Below are 24,635 nucleotides of genomic sequence, written 5' to 3'. Positions count from 1 at the left end.
CATGCAAGCCGTCAGGATAACAGGCATGTCTCTTCTGCTTCATGCTGATGAGTTACGCAGTAACTTTTTCCTTCTTCTTTTTTATTGCAAAAATTTTGCAACAACAGTCTGTTATCAAATACACCCTTCCTGCCCCATGCAGCAGCTTACATGCTCACTGTGCACAGTGAAAAGTTTATGTTTCCTAAATCCTTAACATCTGAACAATAAAATAATTTGTACCTTATACTGCAGCTACACCACCACAAATTGCTAACATAATTGAGTGGAAAAACCTGCCCCCTGAGGAATCTCTGCAAGAGACTGGCAGCCAAACCTGACATGGCCCCATGTCAGAAATCACACTTACACTGGACGCCTGAAGTCATACCGCTATCCTGCAGCTGGGATCTCAACTATGCTCTTGAGACTTTAGCATGGGGGTGTGAGTATTTTATACATCTTATCTACCTATAGAAAATTAGTTTCAGGGAGGGGTGTAAATCTTGGGTATTAAATACGAAAATAAAATTCTTACCCCCAGTTAATTGCCTCCACTGTTTCAATGTCTAAGGGATCCAGTGACTGAGGCAGGGCTTTGTAGAGGGTGGCCAGCCTGTCTGTCAACAATTCACATAAACAAGTGCTTTGAGTGAGGCACTTGGCAGCTGCTGGTTCTGGCAAACTCACCAAAAGCATGAGGCCTTCACAGGCCTTCACTGCTATCCGGCCGTCCTGGCAGAAGGGCATGGAAGAATTAATCAGAGGGTGAATGAAGCTCACTTGAAATCAAGAAGCAAACATCTCCCAAATAAAACCTCGCCATTCCCCCACAGTGAGTGGATGCATTTATTTTTGTTGCCTTTCCAGTCATTAAAACTTAATTCTAGTGAATATGCATGGTACAAACCAAAGAATCTCACCTGAATCCATGTCAAATATTAAGAATGCAACTGCAACCTTCAGGTTGACAGAACTAGTGCTGGAAGGCAGCTCAAGACTAAGATATTAGACAACGTGAACTATCACTGAACAATACCAAGGTACATCAGTAGATTTGGTTTTCTGCTCTCAACACTGCTGTGGCAATTACAGGCTTACCCAACCCTCCTCTAAGTTTTCTGAAAGAATTTGAGTATGAATTCAAGGATGGAGCTAAGAAAGACATACAGCAGTTGTTTTTAGAAGAAATCAAATCTCTAGAGATATACTATTGTCTTTAAAAAAAAAAAAAAGTTATTTTGTTTAAGTCAGTACAATTGAAAATAGTTTTAAAAATATTCTCTTGTAGTATATTTAACCTAATAATTATCCTGTGTAGCTGGTCTGTGAAACATGCAGCATCCAATACAAATGGCTCAAAACCCACTTAAATTAACATCAACAAACTTAACATGAATCTTGTAAAATAATATTTTTACCTTAATTTGAATTGGCAAATAAACTTGCCAATTTACAAAAACTGCCTGAAAACCAAATCTTGTTTTACTTTTTATAGTTAAAATACAGTGTGTACATATGCGTATATCCACTCCTCCTTGCCCACTTCACATAGCATCCAAACTATTTCATTTTATCACATTAAACAGAACAAAAAAAAACAACTCACAGGACTTTTAGTGAGGTTTAGTAGAGAATTCACTAAATTATAGTCTTGATTTGGACAGAGAGTGGAGGACTCAGGTGATGATGTGACATTTAGTTCATCCAGGCTGAAAGAGAGATCATCTGCCTGCTGCGGGAGGTCATCTTCCTTCTCCATGGGCTCTGCTCCAGAAGCGCTAGGTGTTTCTTCAGGATGAACCGGCTGTCCCGTGTCTGTTGTCAAAGAGTCTTGGCCTTTTAGCATGTCCTCTGTGATTACACTTGCTGATTCTTTGGAAGCCATTGCTTTTAATTTACTCTGCAACACATTTTGTTGGAATTACATGGTTGAAATTACTGTTCATCCTGAACAAGAAATTTACTAAAAGCAAATTTTTTACATCAGCATTTGAAGTAGTTCTCTCCAAGGCTGGATACAGTAACCACGTAGAATGTAATGGGCTGCGGGAGCGTGGGAGTTTTTAAACCGAGCACACTTTTCAATCTGCTTATATTTCTCTTAAGCCCTCTATCTTTTTGGTTCAAGGCTGAATATGCCTTTCACAAAGAGACGGCACCTTCTTCTGCCCACCAATGAAGGCACATATTCACTTGATTTGCCCACTATATGATAGAAGTTTTTTATTTACCTTATGAGTGCACCTTTAGAATTCAGCACACACTAGAAAACTTTCTAGGTCAAGGCATCAAATTCATCTGATGCCTGAAACATTACCTCCAGTTAGAGTCATACAATTAAACTAATTCTAAACTTCTTGAGATTTTAATCTTCAGGAGGAAAGGGAAAAAAAAAAAGTCTTTCATGACAGCAAGGTACTCTCAAGTTGTGTTTCTTATGAAGAAAAAGTTAAGTAGTCTGAATGGGCAGAAAATACTAGAAATTAGCATTGTGATCTGGATACTATACCAGATCACAGAGAACCTTGCTGGAAGCTACAACGCATCTCTACTTATCCTGAAAGAAAGCAATTAATCTCTGCTGCTGTAAATCTATTTCCAGCACATAAGAAGACACTTAAATTTGTGCTCTGCGATACCGAAAAGAAACTCACGGCAAGGCAAGAATTCAGTGTTCTTCTGGCATAAGCACGGGTGAATAATACTTTATTACAACCATAAATTAGACTTCAGCACAAGACATTTTTTCAAGTGAGTACAGTAATGAGATTATAAATCCAAATGGTTTCCCTCCTCTATGATAACACCAAAATAATTATGAATATATCTCAAGCATTAATAATTTAAAAGACTAACCATTTGGGGTTAATGGCGTTTAGTACATACAAACCAGCAGGGACTAACTCCATGACAGTCTCAGGCAGCAAACTAGAGAACTGCTGTGAATGCTTGCTTGCTTGCGGAATTTGTGACACACTCATATAACCAATTCCCTGGAAAGGCAACCCAGTGTAAAAGCAGCACACTGCATGCTAGAAAATAAGTACGATTTTTGACTGCATTAGAAAAATTACTCCTTCAACATTTTTTTTTTTAGTGTGAAATGCGCAGGGCTGCAAAGCAACCAAAATGTGTGTGTTTGAACCACATCTGTCTACTCCAAATCTTCTAAAGTCCCCCAATATCCTCCCATGTATTTTATCAATACATAGGAATGTCTGAATCCCAAAGATGAGCCTGGCACATAAATCAGAACTAGAGGCTGGACCTGCATCTCAGTCCTGGATTAGACACTGCTGCTGGCACTACTCCAGTAGCAAGCAGGGTTGCCAAAGAGAAAAGCTACCTTTTTTTTCAAAAATTAAGTAATATTTTGTAAAATATTTATCTTACATCAGCCGATTACCTCATGCCTGGACTCTTCTGTCATTTGAAAGGCCATAGTTTATTTAGCTAAGGCACTAATGAGGAGACCTGACATATATAAATGATATCAATGTATAAATGTCCCTAGAAATTTGTCCATAGCTCATTACTCTTACATTGGCAGGTGACACATGGCAAGTCAGTACATCGAACAACACACAGGCAGAGTTTTTGTGTGTATTTAAGCTTCCTACTGTCTAATCATGCAATTCTGCAGCTTAGCTGCTCACCTGCCTCCTGTAAAGGTGCAAAACGGGATCCTGAATGACCTAATAGAGAAGGTTACATAAAACACATATTCAATGCTTTCTAGACAAAGTACTCCTCTAAGTGAATTCAGCATCAACAGAGAGCACAGAATATAAAAGTACATTTTAGTATTTTCATTATATGTGACTATCAGAGTTTCAAAATCTGTGGTGGATCATGCCATGCCTAAATTCAGATAGATCTAAAATAATTATGTGAAAAAATCAAGTGACATCACAGCTAATGAGAATCTCTACTTAATTCATGGTGAGAAATACAAAGCTGGTAATTTGTAGCAATGAAAGCAGAATTAAATAGTAAAAGTATTGTTCATTTTATAAAAGGGAGGTACAACTTCTTAATGGACACTATATTAGTATTTGTTTAAGGTTTCAGTTGAAACAGAGAATCAAGTCTCCCTTTGCATGGAACAATCGGTTGCAAGGAGTATCTCACATAAGATGGCATGAGATGAAATGGGGCAACTAAGCAATAAATGAATAAGGAAAAACATGAGGTACTAAGTTTAGCATAAAATAATGACTGAGACGATAAGGTGATAAGTCAAACATTCCTACGTATATTCTCTCTCTCTATGCAGGAACAAGGAAAACTCAGTTTAAAGAAAATAATAAATTAAAGCCAAAATAAAATTAGTATATGGATTCTAAAGGTTTAATAAAGCAGAATGCAGTTCTTCCAGCTCTTACTTACACAACAAAAGTAACTTGCCCAAGAGATGCAGTTACATCATAAAGCCTCACTGGTTAAGCAATAGGAGTGAAAGATTTTACTAAAATATAAACAGCATTCTAGCAACAAATTATTTGATATAAAATCATACAAAGAAATTCTGTGTTTGTACATACTCAGTTTTTTTATGTTCATAAAATACTGAAGAAACTGATCAGGAAAAGTCAAAGAAGGAAGGAAAACTAACAGACACAAACAGACTGCTTTGGAGAGCTGTTTCTGCATTTCAGTTTGTAAGTGTTGGAGATTTGAGACATCAATGCCACACAGAATTCTGTAAATTTACCCTTTCATGCATTTGAAGGTCAGAAACAGCTATCAAGGCACAACACTAGCACCTCTAAGAGGCATAGATGTGAATAACCAGAATATTCTATTCTAATAAAGGATAATTCTGCACCCCAAATACTTTACCTGGAAACAACTATCAGAAGTTGTAAAGACATATGCCTTAGGCTACGACATTTAGAATAATGTTGTAAAGGAAACCAGAGCTACAAGAAATGTTCTTCAGCTTGCCTGAACTCTATAGCCAGCATTTTGTGAAACTAGAGATCTGATCTCTCTGAAATTTGGAATAATCTGGTTTTCTATGTCTGATTTTTAATATTATAATCTTGCTGTTTTGGGGAAGAACACTAATGTCTGCCAAAACACTTGCGGTTCTTAGGATTGGGGTTCTTAGGTTTGATTTCAAGGGCATCATATGCGTATGAGTCATTCAAAGGGCTCCCTTCAAACTACACAACTTACACAAATGACATTAAAAGTAATCCTTGTTCGGACTTCTACCATATTCTGCATGTAATAAATCTAGTGCTTTGCTTCTGAGTGCTTCTGATGTTTAAACACTAACTTTTCAATCCTTACACCATTTCTACTGCTTGTATAACTACAGTGGATACAATGACAATCAGAACGATATTTCTTTAAGGTAAAAATAAACTCAAGATGGATACTTTACTACTGACTTATAAGTGATATTGATAGACTCAATGGAAAACAACGTATGTTTGCAGTTTAGCAGCCTCTGCTGCTACAGATCTTGTTTGCAGAAAGCTTGTAAAATATTCCTGGAGGATACTGGATCTACATCTTTTCACCTATGCATCACATGCTTAATAGATACTGTGTCACCACAGGAAACATTAAAGTGGGAGCAGGAGGCATTTCTATATTATAAATTAAATTCTATTTTAATTTCTATTTTATAAATTAACTTTTTATATGCTCCTTCTAAACGGGAACATAAAGTCAGTCTAGAAATTCTTTTGCCTCCTACTCTGATTTCATTAATGCCACATGTTAAGTTCGAAGAGGGAGTAAAGATATTTGGCTTCCTTACAGACAGAAAATAATGTCATATCGTAGACTGTGAGCTGGCACTGCAGCCAGACCATATGCGCCACTACCAAATAAGGGCCCGATCCTGCAGAACACTTAGCAATTTGCAAGGTTTCAATGCCCATGCAATCTGTTCCTTAGTCTTTATTGGGCTGAAGACAAAACAACATAAGAAGAAATCCAAGGTCTCCCTCACACAGTGTTCTACATTACAATTCATATCCCTACTCTAAAGGCATGTTGACTAAAAAGGATAAGGACCTCAGGCAGGTGAGGTCAGGTTTGTGAGCCCTGAATGAAATTCTAGTAAAAATAATCAGACTCATGATTATGTATGACGTATTATTATCCATCCCTGGAAAGAAAAAAAAAAACAACCCAAACCAAAAAACGTCTAATATCACAGCAAAAAAAAAAAAAAAAATCACAGTGAATGAAAACTAAGCTATGAAGCACTACATGACACCTCCACTTCTCTACTGGATTTTGTCTGTGACACAGCAAACACACCTGGAAAATTTTCATTCCGTTTACTCACCTCAAGGAAGAAGTTGACCAGGTATGGATCCTGCTTCAGCTTTGCACATACTATACAGAGAAACTGAATTTCTTCATTTTCTGTTGGTGTCGCCAGAACTTCTCCACATAGCCTGATTAATTTCTGCCACATAAAGAAAAGTGAACAATAAGATGGAGAATAAGTTATAGCTTTTTATAGGAATGATAGACTGAATTATTTTTCTATACTACAATGACATACGATTATTGACTTGAATATTTGCTCTAGATTTAGATTGCTATGATCAAGATTTCTGCATTACTTAAGATTTGCAGTTCAAGGCTCTAATTTCAATACATTAAAACTGATGCACTTGAGCAGTTTCTGTAACTCACTTGACAATGGAATAATTAAAGATATCATTAGCTACAGCAGAATAAGAGAAACTTGGTAGGCAAAAATATAGTTGACTTAAAATTTTAACAGTACCTGCACTGGTCTATGCACATTTATGTGGGGAAGAAGAGGTTGCCGTATTCTTCCAAGAAGTTTTGTATAAAAAGCTAAAACTTGCTGTTTCATTCCTGGAGGACACTGAAACGAAAACAGATGAACAATAACAGAAATATAACAAATGCTCAGAGAAATACAGATGCAAATTTGTTACTCAAAATGGCTAATTAAATGACAATAATTTTTCCCCAAAGCATTTTTTAAAAAATCATTATCTCTTAACACATCACTTTTATCGATATGAACAGAGATCAACAAAAAATGTTGCATCTCATTACCATTTTCTTTTTAAAATTATTCATACTTTCAGTTAATTGCTGTAGTGTAGACTTCTACCGTCTTTCTAGGAAATATTCCCTATCAGTACAGTGATAAGGGGAAATTAACTCTGAATTAATTGGCCACAAGTCAGTTGTCTTTCACGTCTTACTGAAACACAAAATCCATCAATTCAGTTGAGTCAGTAAATACAAATATATGATGATAAACTATAAACATCTTAATGTCTACAAAAGGTTTTTTAAATTCATGAGCAATTACCCTTACACAGACAAAGCATTTACAAATGCACTGATTTTCCAGGACAAGAGAAAGCTGTTGTTTTCCCTGAGATTTCGTAGAATATGCACAGGTGAATGGTTCATGGGTGGCAATAGCCAAGAATGACAACTGCCTAACCTGGTCCTCCTTCCAAGGTAATTATCTCTAGATTATTAATCCCTAATTATCACTGCTACGTCAAGCAATCCGTGGAAAAGAATGGCAAAATATGTACCATCAGGGTGCCTCTACAATAACGTAATAAGCCTAAGTGATTACTGTGAAAGGATATTATTCTTTTTGCAACAGATCTTTGCAACATCTTGCAAGCACTGAACTGTGTGTTTACTTCAGATGTATCAACTCACAAGTGGCAAAGTATAAAGACAGGCTGTACAAGAATTGCTTGTACAGGTGTATTTGCATGAGCACAAAATGACTTCTCTCAACTCTTAGAAACATGCTACTAATTACCCTCTTCACGTATGTCACTACCTCATCTTGGTTTCTTGGCAAAGTTTATAGATTCCTGAACAAGCTGTATTTCTGAGCAAGTATTTTCAATACATCAGGTGTCTTAGCCTGATCATAGGACAGTCGGTGTAGTAGCAAGAATTGTAGAGCTCCGGTCCTTCCAGAGCAAGGAATATCCCAGGCTCAGTACCCTATATTGTCTATATATGTAAAATCAAGTAGACTAAAAACTCACGACAACACGTAAAAGACGGACTGAGAATGAAACCATGGAGCGCTCCATTTATCCTTGGAACAGGATACACCATGCTTTCCTAACTGCATCTGCATCATGATACAAAAAGTTCTAGCACAAGGACTGCCAAGTTAATTCACCCCATGATCCATCCAACTCCATACATTTCAGCTTATAAGTCTGCCAAGAAAGACAGCAACAAGAATGCACCAAGACCATGAAGCTAATTTCACCTGTGTCACAAAGCAGACATGAGAACCAGACAACATTGCCAAAGGCTGCATTCATACCAGAGACTTGGATGTGAAAGCCGTCTGGGGATCAGCTTAAATTAATGCTTTCTGACAGGGAAGTCTTTCTGAGCAATAACTCATGACATTCAGAAAAAATAAGCAAAATTTGTATTTAATAGAGCAGTTTTATCACCCAACAATTAACAAAGGACAGAGAGGGATAATACTGTCTTGTAGAAGGCAGAAAAATTCTAGGCTGAACAAAAATGTTTCTCCTACTTCTAGATTCACAGTCAGTATTATCAGAGTGGTGAGTAACAAACCGCAGAGTTCTGCCTTAGTCAGCATCTCCCTGATTGTCTCACTTTTATCACACTTCTAAGAGACTCTTATTTGTAATATGTTTGTAACATAAGCAAACAGCTACTTGCTAGAGTTCAGTGTTCCACACTACCACCTACTGTAGAAATTCAGTCCCAATTTTAATTAGGAGTGCACACAAAAGATAATCTGCTCTGATGAGGAATACGTACATCAGCTTTTCCCAGTGTGTAGAGTGTCTCCAAAATCTTGTGATGTAGCAAATATTCCATACATGGTCCTGTTTCACCTGATTCCCTCTCATTTTCTTCTTGAACCAGAATATCCAACATCTGTTCCAGGTGAGAAGGAATGTTGGTATCAGTCACAGGAGCTTTGTCATCTAAATAGAAGAGACGCGCAATTAAGAACGATTAAAATATTGTCCTCACTTTTCTTAAGTTCAGTTCCAAATTTAAGATTTAAGACCACAACCACTCATTTAAAGAGTGTTATACACAAATTATATATATTTATATGAGATATATATATTAATCTATTATAAAGAATCTTATATATACTAGATAAGTTTTTTAACATGTCTTAAATCAAATTTTCAGAACTGTATCCAGAAATGTGAACTAGAATATGCATTAGGCAGGTATCTAATCTTGCAATGAGGAAAAGGTGAAATGCCAAATTTAAAAAAAATGCATTAATTACCCAGTCAAAAAGCAAAACTTTTACAGACAGAAACCAAGCTTAAGGAGAGAAAGGTACAACTCTCTTCTTCTGGTTAGTATCCATCCTCTGTTGATAATTTTCTTTTGCCTGTTCACATAGCATTCTGAAATCGACATACAGCCTCTAAGATCAGCTTAATTTGCAGCTGAAGAGTTCCTTTACAAACTAGGTAACTAAATAAATGTTTTTTTCTAATGATAACAACAAAGAAAACCCAAACTCTATGCTGTTTATACTTTCAAAAGTTTTTAATTTGTCCTTTATACTTTCTGCATGAAGACCGCATTCTCTCAAACTTAATGAAGAAAAGGATAAGACTGATTTCGTCATGCTGAAGTCATGAAACTGTTGTGGCTTTGTGCCACTGGCAATGAGAGCTGCCATGAATATGTAGTAGAGCACACCCATAAGTGGAGAGTTTCCTTTTTATTTTTTTTTTCAGCTAATTTCTACTTGAACAAATATCCTACTAGGGAAATGGTTACTACTTCTTACGCAAGAATCTAAAAATAACTGTCACTTGCACACAAACGGCAACAAGATCACAGAGGAAAACTGCCATATCAGAGTGACTCTGGTCTCTACCACAACCTCCAGGTAGTCTGGAGTGTTTTACTTGAGTTTCGTAGACATAATCCTGCTTCCACTGCAGACAACAGAAGTATATCCACTGAGAGGAAATTTGTTTATCACAAGACTTTAGAAAGTCTGGGAGAGAGGTCAGCTTTTATTCTGCACCACATAATCGCAGGTATCAGTTTTCTCCTATCACCCTGTCATTTCTACCTTAGGAAACATCACATAGCGTTCCAAAAGATAGGTATTTAGAACCAAGGGTTGAGTTTCAGTTTGTAAGAGTAAATATTTATATAAACAAGATCACCAGTCCCAGAGACACACACAGATTCAATAGCTACTCTAGCAGAAATGCAGAACTAATAAGCTGGAGCGAAGTGTGGTAACATTCGCTTTTAAAACTTAACAGTTTAATAACTAGGACTAAAAAATAAGAATTTAAATGTTGAATAACTGTTGTAGAAAACCAGGGAAAAGTTTAAGAAAAAGCAAGTACAGTCATATTTCATCAGAATACCCATTTTTTAGAAGAGCAGAATAAGGTCTGGACAAATTTTAACAAAATGTGTTCTAAATCTGCTCACAAATTCACTTTTCACAGCTATACTACCAAAATACCTTTCAAGGAGACAAGGCACGAAAGAAAAAATATCTAACACTGAGCATAAAGAATTGAGATATGTCTGGTAAAACCTATGACCACAAAATTACTTTTGTTAAAATCTTGGAAAGAAAAAGAAAATCCTTGATGCAAAACAATAAAAATGCTAACAGCAGGGACTGCATTTCTGTAGTTGTCTGTTTAGATTAAACAGAACATATGAAGACAGAAATGGAATTGGATGTGAAAAGGTACAATTCTGTACATTGTACGCTGGAAAGAAGACCATCCCTCAATCCTTTTTCATGTCTACTTTTTAAGGGATGAATGGAGGTACGCAATATTTTTAATTACAAATTATTATCATTAGTATTTTGGTAAACAACATGGCTTATTTTAGTATTTCTTAATATTTACTTTTTAACAACACTGAAATTGGGAATTCTAGTTTTCACAATAAAGAGACAAAACCAGAATGTTTTCTTCTTTTACCTGACGTCTCTATGTAGTAATGGGTGATTGCTTTCCAGTGGTAAACAAAATCTTCTTGTAACGGGAGGGAAGGTGCGAGCTACGGGGAAAGAAAAAACAACAAACAAAAAACATTTAGGAATTAAACAAACATGTTTCCTCAGAGATAAAATGGAATTTCATCTTATACTTGGAAGTAAACTGCTGCAGATTAGAGCTATAATTCTTACTCTGTGCTCTTTTACCTTTAACAAGGACTGCATACATTATTCATGGCATGAGGCCCATGTCATACTGCCTAGCTCGTGAACATCAGTAACTATCTCTGTGATGTCTCTACGACGAGACAATCTATTTGAAGCAACAAAAGCAATTGCTCATACAGCAAAACAACGCTAGAAACGTAGGTTTGAATTGTTTAGATCTCAGAGTTTTGTCCTGTAGGTAAAAAACATGTTCTTTTACATCTGCTCTTGATGCCATCTTCCCTTTCTGTACCCTCTGTTCTTCTCTCTCCCTCTGTTCCCTTAAAAATACCGATCAGCTGCTTCATGCAGTTTTTGCCATGTCTTTTTTTTTTTTGTAAACCACAACATTAAAAAGATCTTTGTTTCTTTTTTTTTTTTTTGCACACCAGGCCCATCCCCAGAGCTTGACAGGCTCTTTTTTTTTTTTTTTTTTTTTTTTTTTAACAAATACATTTCTTACTTCCTTTCTCAAAGAAAACAAAGTTTTTTTCCTTCCTGGAGGAATTTGGGATGGCCAGTTGGGCGCGACTGGCAGCCAGGAATAACATGCTGTGAGGATGAAACACAGCCTTCCACCCAGTCAACATCAATACTGCTCCTTCCTCACTGAGCTTGAGAACCGGCTGCCCAGCCCCTGCAGCCCATTACCCCACAGGCACAAACAACTGCTACACCACAGGCAGCACGTGAAAAAAAAGAAGGGCCACCATAATTTTACTACTCTGCTCTCCAAAGTGAGACTTGAGGCAAACACTGCATTTGTAACCACAATATAAAATGTTCAGAACTGGTAAAATCAGGAATCCTATAGGGAGAACCCCTACCACTCAACAGATCATATGAGGGTCTGTTCTAACTGAGGCCTAATCCTGCTTGCTTGAGGCTTTTTTTTTTTGATAATCAAGTCCTCAAGTCATTCTTTTATAGGCAATCCTGAAACAAATGATTATCACTTGACATGACAGTAACAATGAGACCTGTGGGCAAACAGAAAGAATACCACGTTGTGACAGTTCAACCCCGATTGGGACCAGACTACGCAGTCTCTCTCTCACTCCCCCCACCCTCTGAGAGAATAGGGAGGCCTTAGCCCCCCCCCTCACTAAACAAAACCACAACACATGTATAACTTGGTGCGTCTGTTTTGGAAGGATAAAGAGTTGAACCATCCCGACAAGTTAAGTCCTTCACAAAATCACAGAATGGCTGAGGTTGGAAGGGGCCTCTGGAGGTCATCTGGTCCAACCTCCCTGCTCAAGCAGGCCCACCTAGAGCTGGCTGTCCAGGACCATGTCCAGATGGCTTTTGGATATCTCCAAGGCGGGAGATTCCACAACCTCTGCAGGAACCTGTGCTAGGGCTCAGTCATCCTCACAGTGAAAAAGTTTTCCCCTCAGAAGCTACAGATACCACATTTGAGATTAATAACTCTGAATTACTCTAGTGCTTCCTTGTAGAACTTAAAATGTGCTGAGTTGCCTCAACTCTTGGACAAATAGAAGCACAGGGCTCAAACATCTGTATACCCTTCACGAGGAAGTGTTGGTCTCTTTGCAAAAGCCTTGGAAATTTTCCATATCAGTCTTTTCCTTTAATTTAATGACACTTACATTTATCTTGGTGAAGACGTAGAGGCCAGTACATGAACAGCATGCCCTGCCATGATAACAAAGTGGAACGCTAATTGTTAATGACCCTTTGCACACAGGACTTTGAGATGCAAGACACTAAAAAAGTAGTGGTGCTTGGTAACTATCTACGCCTGCATCCTGTGTGGAAATGTGCCCTCACAAATGGCAACTAGGAAATCAAACTGACATTGCTTATCCATTCCCTGACAGTCTGTGGACTCATTAAGTCTTCCATATTTCCATGGCTGGGCACTGAGAGAAGCACTTTAGCACAACAGCGACCGCAGAATAAAACTCAGCACAGTGGACAAAATCAGTTTATTTTACTATGAAGTTTACTAGTTTACTGAAGACTGAGCATCATGTCATGCTTGCTGCTGTAGATCTGTATTTATTTCAAGCAATGTAATGATAATTTTGCATCTTTTTCTAACAAAACTATACCAAAAAAAACCTCAACTCTGGCTGATGGATGACACAGAGGCCACTTTTGAGGAATATCAGGCCTTTCAGACCACTCTATTTCCAATGTAACATACGATAGATAACATTAAAGATTTATCCTTGACTGATGTGATTTTCCTCTCCACTTCTTCTAGCCTCATCTGCCTCAAGATTAATTTAGTGCCCCTGAGCAGTGCCAGGAAAAGGATTTCACTTCTCAGCACTGTCAATAATTTATCCACTGCAGGAGAGAACTGTGGATACAGACATTCTCTCTCCTAACAAACGCCTCCAGGGATGCCTCTCAGAGGTGAAGAGGTAATCTGGGGACAGGTCCTGTGCTTTTTAATTAAAATACTCAGTGATTTCACAGACTCTTCTCTGATCAAGGAGTGCAAGACAGATACCAAGCAGACTCTTCTCTGATCAAGGAGCGCAAGACAGATACCAAGCAGAAACATCATTAACATGTATGTGCACCCATGCTTGTGTGTAATGCATGCCTATTGGGAATATACAATCAATCTCGACACCAAATGGACCTGCTGATACAGAGCTGTGGCAGCTTTGCCTGCATTGGGCTACCAGACTCAGCAGCTCCTAACCACCACATTCCTCTTCCCACCATAGATGGACCTACTACAAATCTGCTTTTTATAGAACAGCTATTCCAGGGAATATTTAACAGAGACATAACTCTAGCAATGCTATGTATTTTTCTGACAGAATTGTTTTACTGACAAAAAATGAAAAAAAAAAAAAAAAACAGCCCAACCCTCTTAACTTAGTTATTCAGACACAAAATCAAGGTAAAGACCGAGACTAAGAAACCAGCTTACACACAAAGCCCAGCACTGGAAAGCATTAGAAAAACGTAAGCTCCCAAACACTTGGCTGACATGCTTTAACCCTACTAGGACAGGTAATTCTAGGATGAAGTTGCAGTTTCTATTTTAGGATGAATTATTAGCTACCAGCTGAGATGAAATACATCTTACAGTTGCCAATCCGAGTAATCACTCTTTTGTAAAAGTACACATACTCATATAAAGATTCTGAAGCAAACCAAAATTGATTGCGAAGGCCATGAATTCCTGTTGTCTAATTTGAAGGAATTACCTTAAAAGTGCAGTTGTTTCTTGCAGTTATATTAATTAATTTTGATGTAATTACCTATGTTCTTACTAATTTTGAGCTATTGATTCCTAACCACAAAGTGAAGTTCTCCTCCTCTGCGGAAAAAAAAAAACACCACAACATCTTAAAGACTGCAGTGTGGGTGTTGGTATATTAAATGGCCAAAACTCACTGAATACCACTAAACCCAGCCCATTTGGGCAGACATTGATTAGCTCTTCCATCTGCTCCCCACCTCCAGCAGTCGAGCTTCCTGGGAGTGAGCGAGTGAGCGTTCTCATGTACGAGCTAAACCTAACACATGCTGCCTTATCATTCTGGTGACAAGACACTACTGATGATCGAACCGCACTTCTTCCAGGAAAAGTGCCGTTCTCAGGAGAACGATAGATCTTTGCCAGAACTATAGTCTGCTCATTATAAAATCCATCCAAAATGCAATTCCACATAGTTTTCAAAAGTATATAGAATTTGTGTTTAGGCAGGAGAAAAAAATAACACCAAGGGCAAAGAAATCTATAAATATTCAGTATTTAACAGCAACTCCTTTGTGCATTTAAAAATTATAGTTATATTTTTCATGTATGCTTTTCAGAAGTGCAATTCAACACTGAAAAGAATGGAACCAACCGAAGCTGGTGATATCCTGCAATATATTTAGGAGACATTCACAAAGTAAAGAAAACACTGTATAAAAGAGTAACAGACACTTTCTGGTCAGAAAAAGAGAGCGGAAACTAGGTCAAAGAGAAGCAAAGGGGAAGTGCATGCACTCCCCTGACTGAAACAAAGCAAGCTACAGCAGTCACTAGATGTTTTTTCTTCGATCTCACTACTTTACCACTGTGAAGGTTTGCCCTGAGGGGAAATCTGAAAAAGGACTAATGCTTGAAGGTTTACCTTATTTCTTCAGCTGGTGAGTGAAAAGGGTTTATAATGGTCACTGCTTTCAAGTATAAAATTAAGGCTGCACATACTTGCAAGCCATTCATTAAATTTTGTCATTATAATTTGTTAATAGCAGCACAACATTAAAATAGCCAGTAATGTGAGGTCATTACATCAACGAAAGTGAGTTCAAGAAGAATAAATCTCGTTGTAAGCAGCTATGCAGTTAATGATTTTGGAGCAGTACCTGTAGCAAGTGACTCAGGTTCTTTTAAAGCTCAGTTTTGCCTCAAAACAAGAGCAGAGAAGAAGCTACTTAAGAGCACATAAAGGTACCAGAATAAGAGATACACTGGAATAACAGGTTGGTGGAGAAGGGTCCCAAAAACAGGACAGACACCAAAATCAAAATTCAATCCCAGATACCAAGGAAGTGATACAAAAAATCTTGTTTGACAGCAAATTGCAAAATTCAAAAACAAACAAAATAATATTTTTCCTGCTCAAGGTACACTGTTCAAAAACATCCTTTTGACTTGACAAATAAGAGGAAACATCTCCTGAAAGCCCAAATCAAATACAAACAAAAGTCCTTTGAACACCAAGTCGCCACTTTACAGACAAGCTATTTTGTCTAGGGAAACATGAGTGAAGAGCACAAGATAAGAGAAAAAATAAGTCTAACTTGCTCCTTTGTTATTGTACACTACATTTTGTATGTTGCTGAGAATGTAGCACTCCTGGAATACGTTTGGGATAAAAGTATATCAGAAATGCATAGCAAAGAGAAAACATCTTGGGGACAAGCCATATATAAACTGTCACAGATTTCTTAATATTAACCTCATAAAGCAACAACATTCCTGTTCTGCCCTGAGGTAAGGTAACAGAACAAAGGCTGCAGTCCTCTCCACCCTTCTCACCAATCCACCCAACCCAATTTAAAGATGCTCTGTCAGGACAATACAACAGTGGTGCTTGCTCATCTGGATGCTGCAGAGAAATCCAGAAAGGGGAATAATATCTAAAATATTGCCAGAATTGACATATGATAAGAAGTGGCAAAAAATAGAATGCCGTTGTAATGAAAATCAGGAATATTATTTCACACACTTGGACAATTTAGGCAGGAAAGACTGAAAGTTTTGAGTTATTTAAGGTAAGAAAAAGTCTTACAAAAAAGCAACTGGTTCCTTAAGTTCGCCTCACAACAGTTCTGTCATGAAGGCAGTCAATTAAAGAGTGGTACACTCACAACAAGTGAAAGGCAAATACTCCTATGCGTAATAGACTGTCAACCTTTGGAACTCCTCGTCACAGGTCAGAGAGATGGCAAATTGAGGGTAAAATAACAATTATCTAATAACATAGGAATTCTTACTATTTAAATGCACCTCTCTAAAGTCTGCAGGCCTGCGGGTCCCGGGGCAGGACAGAAGCATTACATAAGCAACGTGCAAGAGAAATGACAGGGAAGAAGGGCTACCCAAACAATTCTAATTTAAAGTAGCCCTACCAATGAAAGCTAAGCCTAGACACGTATTTAAGAGTCCAGGTCAGCTGAAAACTGTTCAGCTGCAACTGAATTCCTCCGCGAGGCAGGTACCCAAAACCTCTGAGAATTTCTGTCTTAGTTACCAGTTCTGTCGCTGATATTCAAGGATGAAACAGAGTCTGCTTTGAGGCTGCATGAGCTATACTTGCTCCATAGCAATAACAGCAGTAAAAATGATGCTCCAAATTCTCTAGGCTCTGGAAACTGCAGACAGCATAAAAGTGGACTTATCTAATATTTAGCATTTACAGCAGTTTTCATTTTCAGAGTAGCAAAGCTAAGTAGCCCACATACTTGAGTTAAAGAGAGAAACAAACAGTGATCGGAAGTCACACACAGCCTCAGAACTGGTTAAAAGTTTCTATTTCTCAGTTCTGTGTTTGAATTACTAGCTCAAACTTCCCAGCTAATGTAAGAAACATTCTTAACATCCTCTTGCTTTTGTGATTCCATGTTTCATTCCTAGCATGTGGTGCTTGGTACTTGTCACAACCCTGTAAAACGCAATTTAGTGCAGTATTTATTATCAGGAGATCCATCACAATGGTGTTAGCAGGATGAGGCAATTCTAAAAGGGACACTAGAGTTGAGCAATGACATACGGCACATTGTCTGATAGCAGTCACTTGCAAAATGATGTTATCAATCTGTTTCAACTTTTTTTTTAATTACAAAAAGATCGTCTAGTCCCTACTGTCCCTACTTTTCCCCTCTTCCATTCAACCCATTGATTTTTCCTAGTTTTTTATGACTCTCAAATAAATCCAACTCTTTCTGTTTATTTTTTGTATATATCAATAACGTAAACATTTTTTCCTGGAATAACTTTTATTAGCTATCTTGAATCGGTAGGCCTGAAAGAATAACTTCTCCCCTACTCCTACATCTCTCAGTCATCCACTCTTATTCAAAATGTGGCACAGCTCACCATAACAAGATCTCTTTACTCACGCAGCCACTAATTTTTGTTTCTCCTCCGATGAAAGCACTGGCTATTGAAGGCATTCATATGTGGTCATAGAGAGTTTTCAATTAAGTTGTTTCATCATTACTTAAAACATTTCTTTCCAATTGCCACTTCACCACTAAAAGAGCAAATTAGGAATCTGCAATACATTAACACATGCTTAGCTTTAAAACCTGAATAGTCCTGCTAAAGACTGCAGAACTACAGGCACACATAAAGCCAAGCATATGCTTAAGCGTTTGCAGCATCAAGGCACACATTAACACACAAAGGCTGCCCCTCACATGAGGCAGGATTTGGCATGAAGGCTCTTTTTTCCATTAGGATTTTTTCAACCAGTCGAACCATATTCCTTCAACACTTTCCGCCTTCACTTCCAGCAGTATTTCACTGCCAGTTTTTAGCGCTTAACCAGAGATGCATCTCCTCAAATGGACTCTCATAGGTGTCCTGGCTCACCAAGAAAGCAAGTGCTGAAAAGTGGAGACTTGACTACCAGGCCCCTACCTCATCAATAAGCAAACAAAAATAAATTGTGTAGACAGTAAACGACTCCTGATAAGCAGGCAGCCAAACGCAGCCTACAGAAATGGCAGCTTCAGAAATAGGCCCTGCTGCTTTCCTCTCCCCAGCACGGAGGTGCAAATCTCCATGATGAAATCTAACCGAACATACCGAACCCCAGGTCCCCTCGGCCTCTCTTCCCAATTAAAAAAAGAAACCAGGGATGAAAACATCCGTTTGGGAAGGGACAACCTCACACAAAAGCACCGGAGACAGCGACTGCTGTCTGCCGGCCACAACAATAAAATCCCGACGGGTCGTCTCCTGAATTCACCTCCTTTCTTATTTGTTTTGCTGAAAGGGCCCAGCACGGCCGGGCCGGGCCGCCCTCACGCCCGGCGCGGGGCACCGGGCCCCACCGAGAAGCCCCGTTCCCGGCGGTGACAGCCCGAGGGCTGCTCCCGCTGCCCCAAGGGGCCGTGCTGGGCCCGAGCCGGCCGCCCAGCCCCGGACAGCGGCCGCTCCCTCCTCTCCCGCCAGCCCCGGCCCGCGCCGGGGCAATTCGCTCCCTGCCCGGGCCCCGCCGCGGGCCGTGGCCTGCCCAGGCAGCTCGGCTTCCGCCTCCCTGCCCCGCGGCAGGGGCGAGCCAGGCTCGGCGGGGCCGCGGCGGCCGGCGGATATGCAGGCTCGGCGGGTCCCCTCGCCGCCAGGCCCCGGGGAAGGGGCGCCGCGCTCAGGGAGCGGGCCGAGCCCCCCGCCCCGCACCGCTCCTCCCCGCGGGGCCCGCTCGGTGGCTAGGCCCGGCTCGCATCCCCGGCGCGGCGTGGTCGGGCCCGCCGGCGGCCTTACCGCCTCCACGGCGTGCTGCAGGATGGAGGTGAACTTGGAGAACATCCTGTCCCGCGACTGCAGCAGCCGCTGCCGGGAGGACCGCGAGAGCTCCTCGATCCGCCGCCGCCGCTCCAGGGTGAGGGCTGCATGCGGGGGCTTGGCCGCGGGGATCGGGCGGACGCCGGCTCTGCCTCTCGCTTCCCGGCGGACACCGTGGCACTGACACCGCCGGGCTGCGGCGCCGGCTGCCGAGGCTCCGGGTGTCCGCCCCGGCGCGGCCTGCAGGGGCCGCCACCCCCGGCGTGCCCAGAGCGCCGTCCTCCCGGCGCGGTCCGTGGAAGAGGGGTGCTTGTGCCGGGCCTGCCCAGGGCAGGGACCGTCTGCCAGCCCCCTTGGTGCGGGCAGGGTGGGACTCGGGCAGGGGTGGGAGCGGGCAGAGAGCTCGGGGTGTCCCGGGCCAGCCCCTCGCCTCTGTGGGCAAGTGCTGGGCAATGGGGTGAGGGCGAAGGGGTGCCCACCAGCCCTGTCTCTGTGCCCAAAGGCCTGCCGTCATCTCCGACCAAGGTCTCCAGGACTACGCATGTCCCTCTGCTTCATGAGGGCTGGGAGACCACCACCTCCACCCATGCCAGCCAACATGGCAGAGATAAAGGAGCAGCTGGCTGTGGTGGCCAAAGGCCTGGCTCGCTGTTTGCTGGGACAGTTGGGGTCTGTCACTGTCTGCAGATACTGTGAGGTCCTCAGGGAAACAGTGGAATGCCCGGCTCTCCACGAAGCAGCATAAGGGTGATAACCTCAGAAAATCAGTGACATCTTGTTGCTGCTGGGTGAGAGGCCAGTTGATACAGGGTCACGGTGGGGTTGCTGGCATGGTCCTGGCTGATTGACTGTGGTCCTTCTGGGGCTTGCAGTGTACTACAGCATGAGAGGGCTTGTAGGAGTGCACGTTACCTGTTTCACTGCTGTTTTTTTTTTCCCTAGAGCTTTGAAAGAGACAAAGGGAACTTTATTTCACTTCCAAGACAAGTACTTCAGAGAAAAAGATCATCCCTGCCATTTTTGTGCCTTGCAGGAAAAGCAGGGGTAAGGTGGGGTGAGCAGAGATTACGGATGTAGCTGGTGGGCCGTGTGATGTTTTGGAAACAGCTACAATTTACAGGATAGTGTTTGGGTGCTGGGCAAAGGGGGAAGTAGGGGAATAGGATTGATTTGGCACTGCGGGAGCAGAGTGATTGCTGGGAAGGTGACAGACCAGCATGGGAAAGGGAAGAGAACCTCTACTACCAAAGGGAGAAAAACTTTCTCGTTAATTTTTGGAGATGAATGAACACCAACTTCCGCATATGCTAGGAGCAAGCAGAGAGAGACGAATCAAAAGACAGGACAAAACTACTATTTAACTGCTGTTTTTTAAATTGTGTCATCTGGGAAGTCTGACTGTGACTGTTGATCTTGTGATGAAGTCTTACTAATGATTCTGCTGTACTGATGGTCATTATTACCTCCATGCTTTGCAGACGTGGACAGCTACAGTCCAAGTACTGTACGGAAGTAACTGCTAGTTATATGTGGACACGTTTGCTGCAGTGGCTAAGGAGCAGAGCTAGCTATTTCCTTCTCAAAATCCAGACATACCAAATAACATAAATTTAAAAGGTAATTATGTTGGGTTTTTTTTTTAAATCTTCTTACTGTGGGTTCATCAAGTTATGTTCCATAGATGTTCTTAGGAAATGTAAATTTTTTATGTGGGTAGTCATATGATGAAACATATATACCATCTTTACGTTTAGGTAACTATTAACTGGATGGATGCTGCGATTTAAAGGTGCCTATCTTCTATGATTTAACAGAAAAAGTTCTATTAGACTTGTAAAGTGTACTTTAGGAGGCAAACCCTTCTTCAGATGAATTTAAGTGGTGTCTACCATAGTTCCACAATGCATCCAGATTATTATTAATTTTTATGTATATTTTTATAGTTAAATATTTGTATTTATTTATATTAGTATTTTTATATTATAAGTACAGTTCAGAGGCTATATCAAGCCTGCTTATGTGGTTTGTATTGCAGGTTTGTATTGCTTTCATTAAAAAAAAAAAAGAAAAAAAAATGATAAGTTGTAGGCTTGAATGCAAACACGTTGTCATGTGGTGGTACAGTTTTTCTCCTGTCAGTGTGAGGGTGTTTACCATGTTAATAGGGACCTTCCTGGTCTCTCGCCATAGATACTGTTTGGAGCCTGCATCATTTCTGAAGAAAATGTGGATTGATTAAGGTGTCTAAGAGAACATGGCAATTTAAAATGCTTTTTTTGCAATCCATTTGTTTTTTGCAAAAATGTCTTTTGGGGTGTGCCTGGGCCTTCCCATCTCTGAGCAGCAGAATGAAAAAAGAAGCAGTGAGATGTCATAAAGATATAAAAGGCGACAGTTTTATAACAGTGAGAGTATTCCTAAGCATACTTCACAATTTATGAAATCCTAAGTCACCTCTTCAGAGATGGTGAGGTAAAGCTTTTGTAATGCTTGAGGGCCTCTTGTTATTCTAAGAGTGCCTGATGTATGTAAAACATTTTTTTTTTTAAACAGAACATTTCATTGTGGTTGGAATTCAGATTTTGGTTGTAAAAGTGACTTCTTATTAGGACTTCTCAATATTAAATGCCTTGCAGTAAAGGAAACAAAGAAAATACCACAATTACATTATTATCCCTAGGCTTATTAAAAAAACTGAGTCTCTGCAAATAACCCTGCATTTACTTACCAGTATATTGAGCTTGAATTTGTAGCCATACAGCAGAATCCAGTTTGTGGTTCATGTATGTGTTGCAAATTGTAGGCTTGAGGGTTTTTATTCTCTTTTAAAGTAGTCTCAAATTTCTCAAGTATATGGAGGTATTTCTCACTGCTGGGAAAATTAGATAAATACTGGCAGACCAGTAGTAATGCAAATCTCTGGAAACTATTGGAAAAATTATTTCACCAGTGTCAGTGCAAGAGAACTCAGCTGAGGTCACATTCTGTTTGCGCACTTCTTGTTCTCATTGGAGATGATTCAATTGGAGATGACTCAGTTCTGGACAGGCTACCAATGTCATGTCACATGCAACAATACATCTTCACCTGCTCATGCTTGATGTTGTTTCTGCTGAAATAAACACAAGTATTACTACCTATTTTAATACTCTTAAGAGCAGAGCTCTGCTGGTTTTGTTTTTTTTTTTTTGTCAAGGTAGTTCTTTTTTTTGGGGTGGCACATAGAATGAGTTAGTTTTTTGCTTGAATGTGTGTTAAGACACAGCTTGAAAGTGAGGCAATTTTAATTGATAGAGCTTTTGGGAACTAACTTTTCACCTTCTTACAAATTAATGAAATTGTCTAGATTAAATCAATTTAAATGGAATGAGACAGCGAGATAAAGTGCTAGCCCTTCTATCTGAAAATCTCTCTGCTATTTAGATTGATGGCAGCAGGCCAGTCTCTAATGGAGGTATTTGTCTACATTACAGAAGAACTTCCTGCAGGCTGGACTTTTGCTTCAGAGAGGTTGAGGATTTGGAAGGTACTTTTTTGTGCCCCAGAACGAAAACACGAAGTAGAGTGATGCGTAATACCTGTTTATATTCTGTGCAGGAATTTACTGTGTTTATAATAACCAGTTTGACATCTATGTTTTCAGTCACCACTTGGATGAAATAAAGAATGAACTATTAGTGGCCCAGCATGATCTCTGCTTTTGAGGAGGGCTAAAGAGATGTTTAAAATCATCTTCATACCTTTCTGACTCTGGGCTTTATTATAAAAAGCAAACGTTCTGTGTGTTGGATACTGAAGAGTGTACAGTGAGATTGAAGTCCAAACTATGCTTCTCCCAAGTTTAATCTGTGTCTTATATGTAGTATCATACATGCTTCTGTTTGCTGTCATTTTCCATTGTAAATTTTCTGGTTTCCTGTGCTCTCAGCTGTGTGCAACACCTCCTACCTTGCTGATTTGCTAGTAGCACCATGTCATCAGCTCATGCAGTATTTCTTTAAATCTCATTTTCAGGTATTTCCTGGTCCACATCTGCATATCTGCTCCTTCCGTAGGGACATGAATTTGTCTTCTGATGGGTTACGAACTTCCTAGTCATTAATCTGTTGTCTAATTGCTTACCTGTCACATCTGCAAGTGTCTTTTTATGCCATCACTCATTGCTACTGTAGAAGACACAGTACCGGGCTGGATGGACAAATACGTGTGCCCAGCAGGCTATTTCTTATGTTCACACTTCATGTACACTGTGTGCTACCCTGCTTTAGCTTATATAATGGGTTGTAAAGGAGACCACAAGGAGGTCAGAAGTACATGTTGTCAGTGAAATGAGACATTTATTTTCCAAACACATCATGTTTTCCTCAAATGTTTCTATTCCACTGGAAGCACTGTAATCCAGGCTTTCCTCTGTAAGTAAATACATGAATGTTCTGCCATATGGTATCTGCAAGTGTTAGCATATAACAAGTTATTGAAACCAGATAAAATACTCTCAGATATGATCAGTTAGAGCTTAGCCAATTTCACTGAAATCTGTAGGTTAACAGGACCACAAGTTTACTTGTTCCTGTGGTAGTGGAAGCTGAAGCAAAGAGATTAAGGATAACCTTCTGGGTTTATGCTATATTGCAACTCTAATGACTGCAAGAGTCTGAATGTGGTATAGACATAAAACTGGGGTTTGCCCCAAAATATTGGAAAAAATAATCGAGTGGTCCAGCTGCTATAAATTGGGTCCCTCAATCTGTGTGCTTGCAGAGAAGGAAGTCTAGCAACCAGAATGTGAATGTATTTCTGGGCAGAATTTTAGTGCTTAGCCTTGACCTTACTAAGAGATTTCTGAGTAATTTTCAGATCAGCTCTGACTACATTGTTTATTTTCTAATGCATAATAAGATTTCATTGTTACTTATATCTTTGGATTTAGGGTTATAATCTGTTAATCCCTAAAATGTCATCAGATAATCACTTTAATCATAAGCAAAAGCTGATCTTGATAGTCAATATGTGTTATGCAAAATAGTTCAGGCATGCTACTACTATGCAAGAATAGAAACTTTCAGATCTCCCTTTCGCATTAGTCCACAATTAAAAGTAGTTTTTTGTTGGAGTCTCTGTTCAGATATCTTTGTCCTGAGGCATAACTGAAATCTTTTGTGGAGTCTGATATTAAATTTTGGCATTGTAAAATGTCTTAATTTTGAAGCAAGTTTCTAAAATATGTATGATGCGAGGTACTTTGGTAGTGGCTTCATGATTGATTTTAAATTACTGATAGCACAGTTATCTAGAAGGGCCCGAGTACTAGTGTCACAACGCTCTCCAGTGTTCACTATCCGTAGAGTTACAGGACAGAAATCCGGGTGATGTTCTTCAGTATTTTGTTACACCAGGAAGGGGCCAGTTACTCCTAGGAATTCTGTTCCTGGCTTCTTGGTAGGAACCTGC

At 39.9% G+C, this 24,635-nt stretch overlaps 1 protein-coding gene and 1 long non-coding RNA gene across 3 annotated transcripts in view; one reads left to right on the top strand and one right to left on the bottom strand.

The window, feature by feature from the left end:
* Window positions 1-19,369, bottom strand: part of FHIP2A (FHF complex subunit HOOK interacting protein 2A) — a 31,668-nt gene extending 12,299 nt beyond the window's left edge. The window contains exons 1-8 of one of the 2 annotated variants that reach the window (XM_086752222.1): window positions 19,164-19,369; window positions 10,962-11,040; window positions 8,782-8,951; window positions 6,743-6,847; window positions 6,293-6,415; window positions 3,639-3,677; window positions 1,589-1,882; window positions 518-714 (exon numbers count right to left, since the gene is read on the bottom strand). In XM_086752222.1, the coding sequence (XP_086608348.1) occupies window positions 518-714; window positions 1,589-1,882; window positions 3,639-3,677; window positions 6,293-6,415; window positions 6,743-6,847; window positions 8,782-8,951; window positions 10,962-11,040; window positions 19,164-19,208 (1,052 nt within the window). In that variant the 5' untranslated portion in view covers window positions 19,209-19,369. The remainder of the gene's footprint in view (window positions 1-517; window positions 715-1,588; window positions 1,883-3,638; window positions 3,678-6,292; window positions 6,416-6,742; window positions 6,848-8,781; window positions 8,952-10,961; window positions 11,041-19,163) is intronic. The other variant, XM_086752221.1, reaches the window with a different exon arrangement.
* A 1,292-nt stretch (window positions 19,370-20,661) lies between these two features.
* LOC147600122 (uncharacterized) lies at window positions 20,662-22,864 on the top strand. Its single transcript, XR_015259063.1, has 2 exons — window positions 20,662-20,801; window positions 22,658-22,864. It is a non-coding gene; the product is annotated as an uncharacterized LOC147600122 (long non-coding RNA).
* The last annotated feature ends 1,771 nt before the right edge of the window (window positions 22,865-24,635 follow it).

The sequence above is a fragment of the Chlamydotis macqueenii genome, chromosome 7 (assembly GCF_036417535.1).
Source record: "Chlamydotis macqueenii isolate bChlMac1 chromosome 7, bChlMac1.mat, whole genome shotgun sequence".
Lineage (NCBI taxonomy): Eukaryota > Metazoa > Chordata > Aves > Otidiformes > Otididae > Chlamydotis > Chlamydotis macqueenii.
The sequence above is the reverse complement of the archived record's forward strand: the minus strand, read 5'-3'. Positions and strand labels throughout refer to the sequence as shown.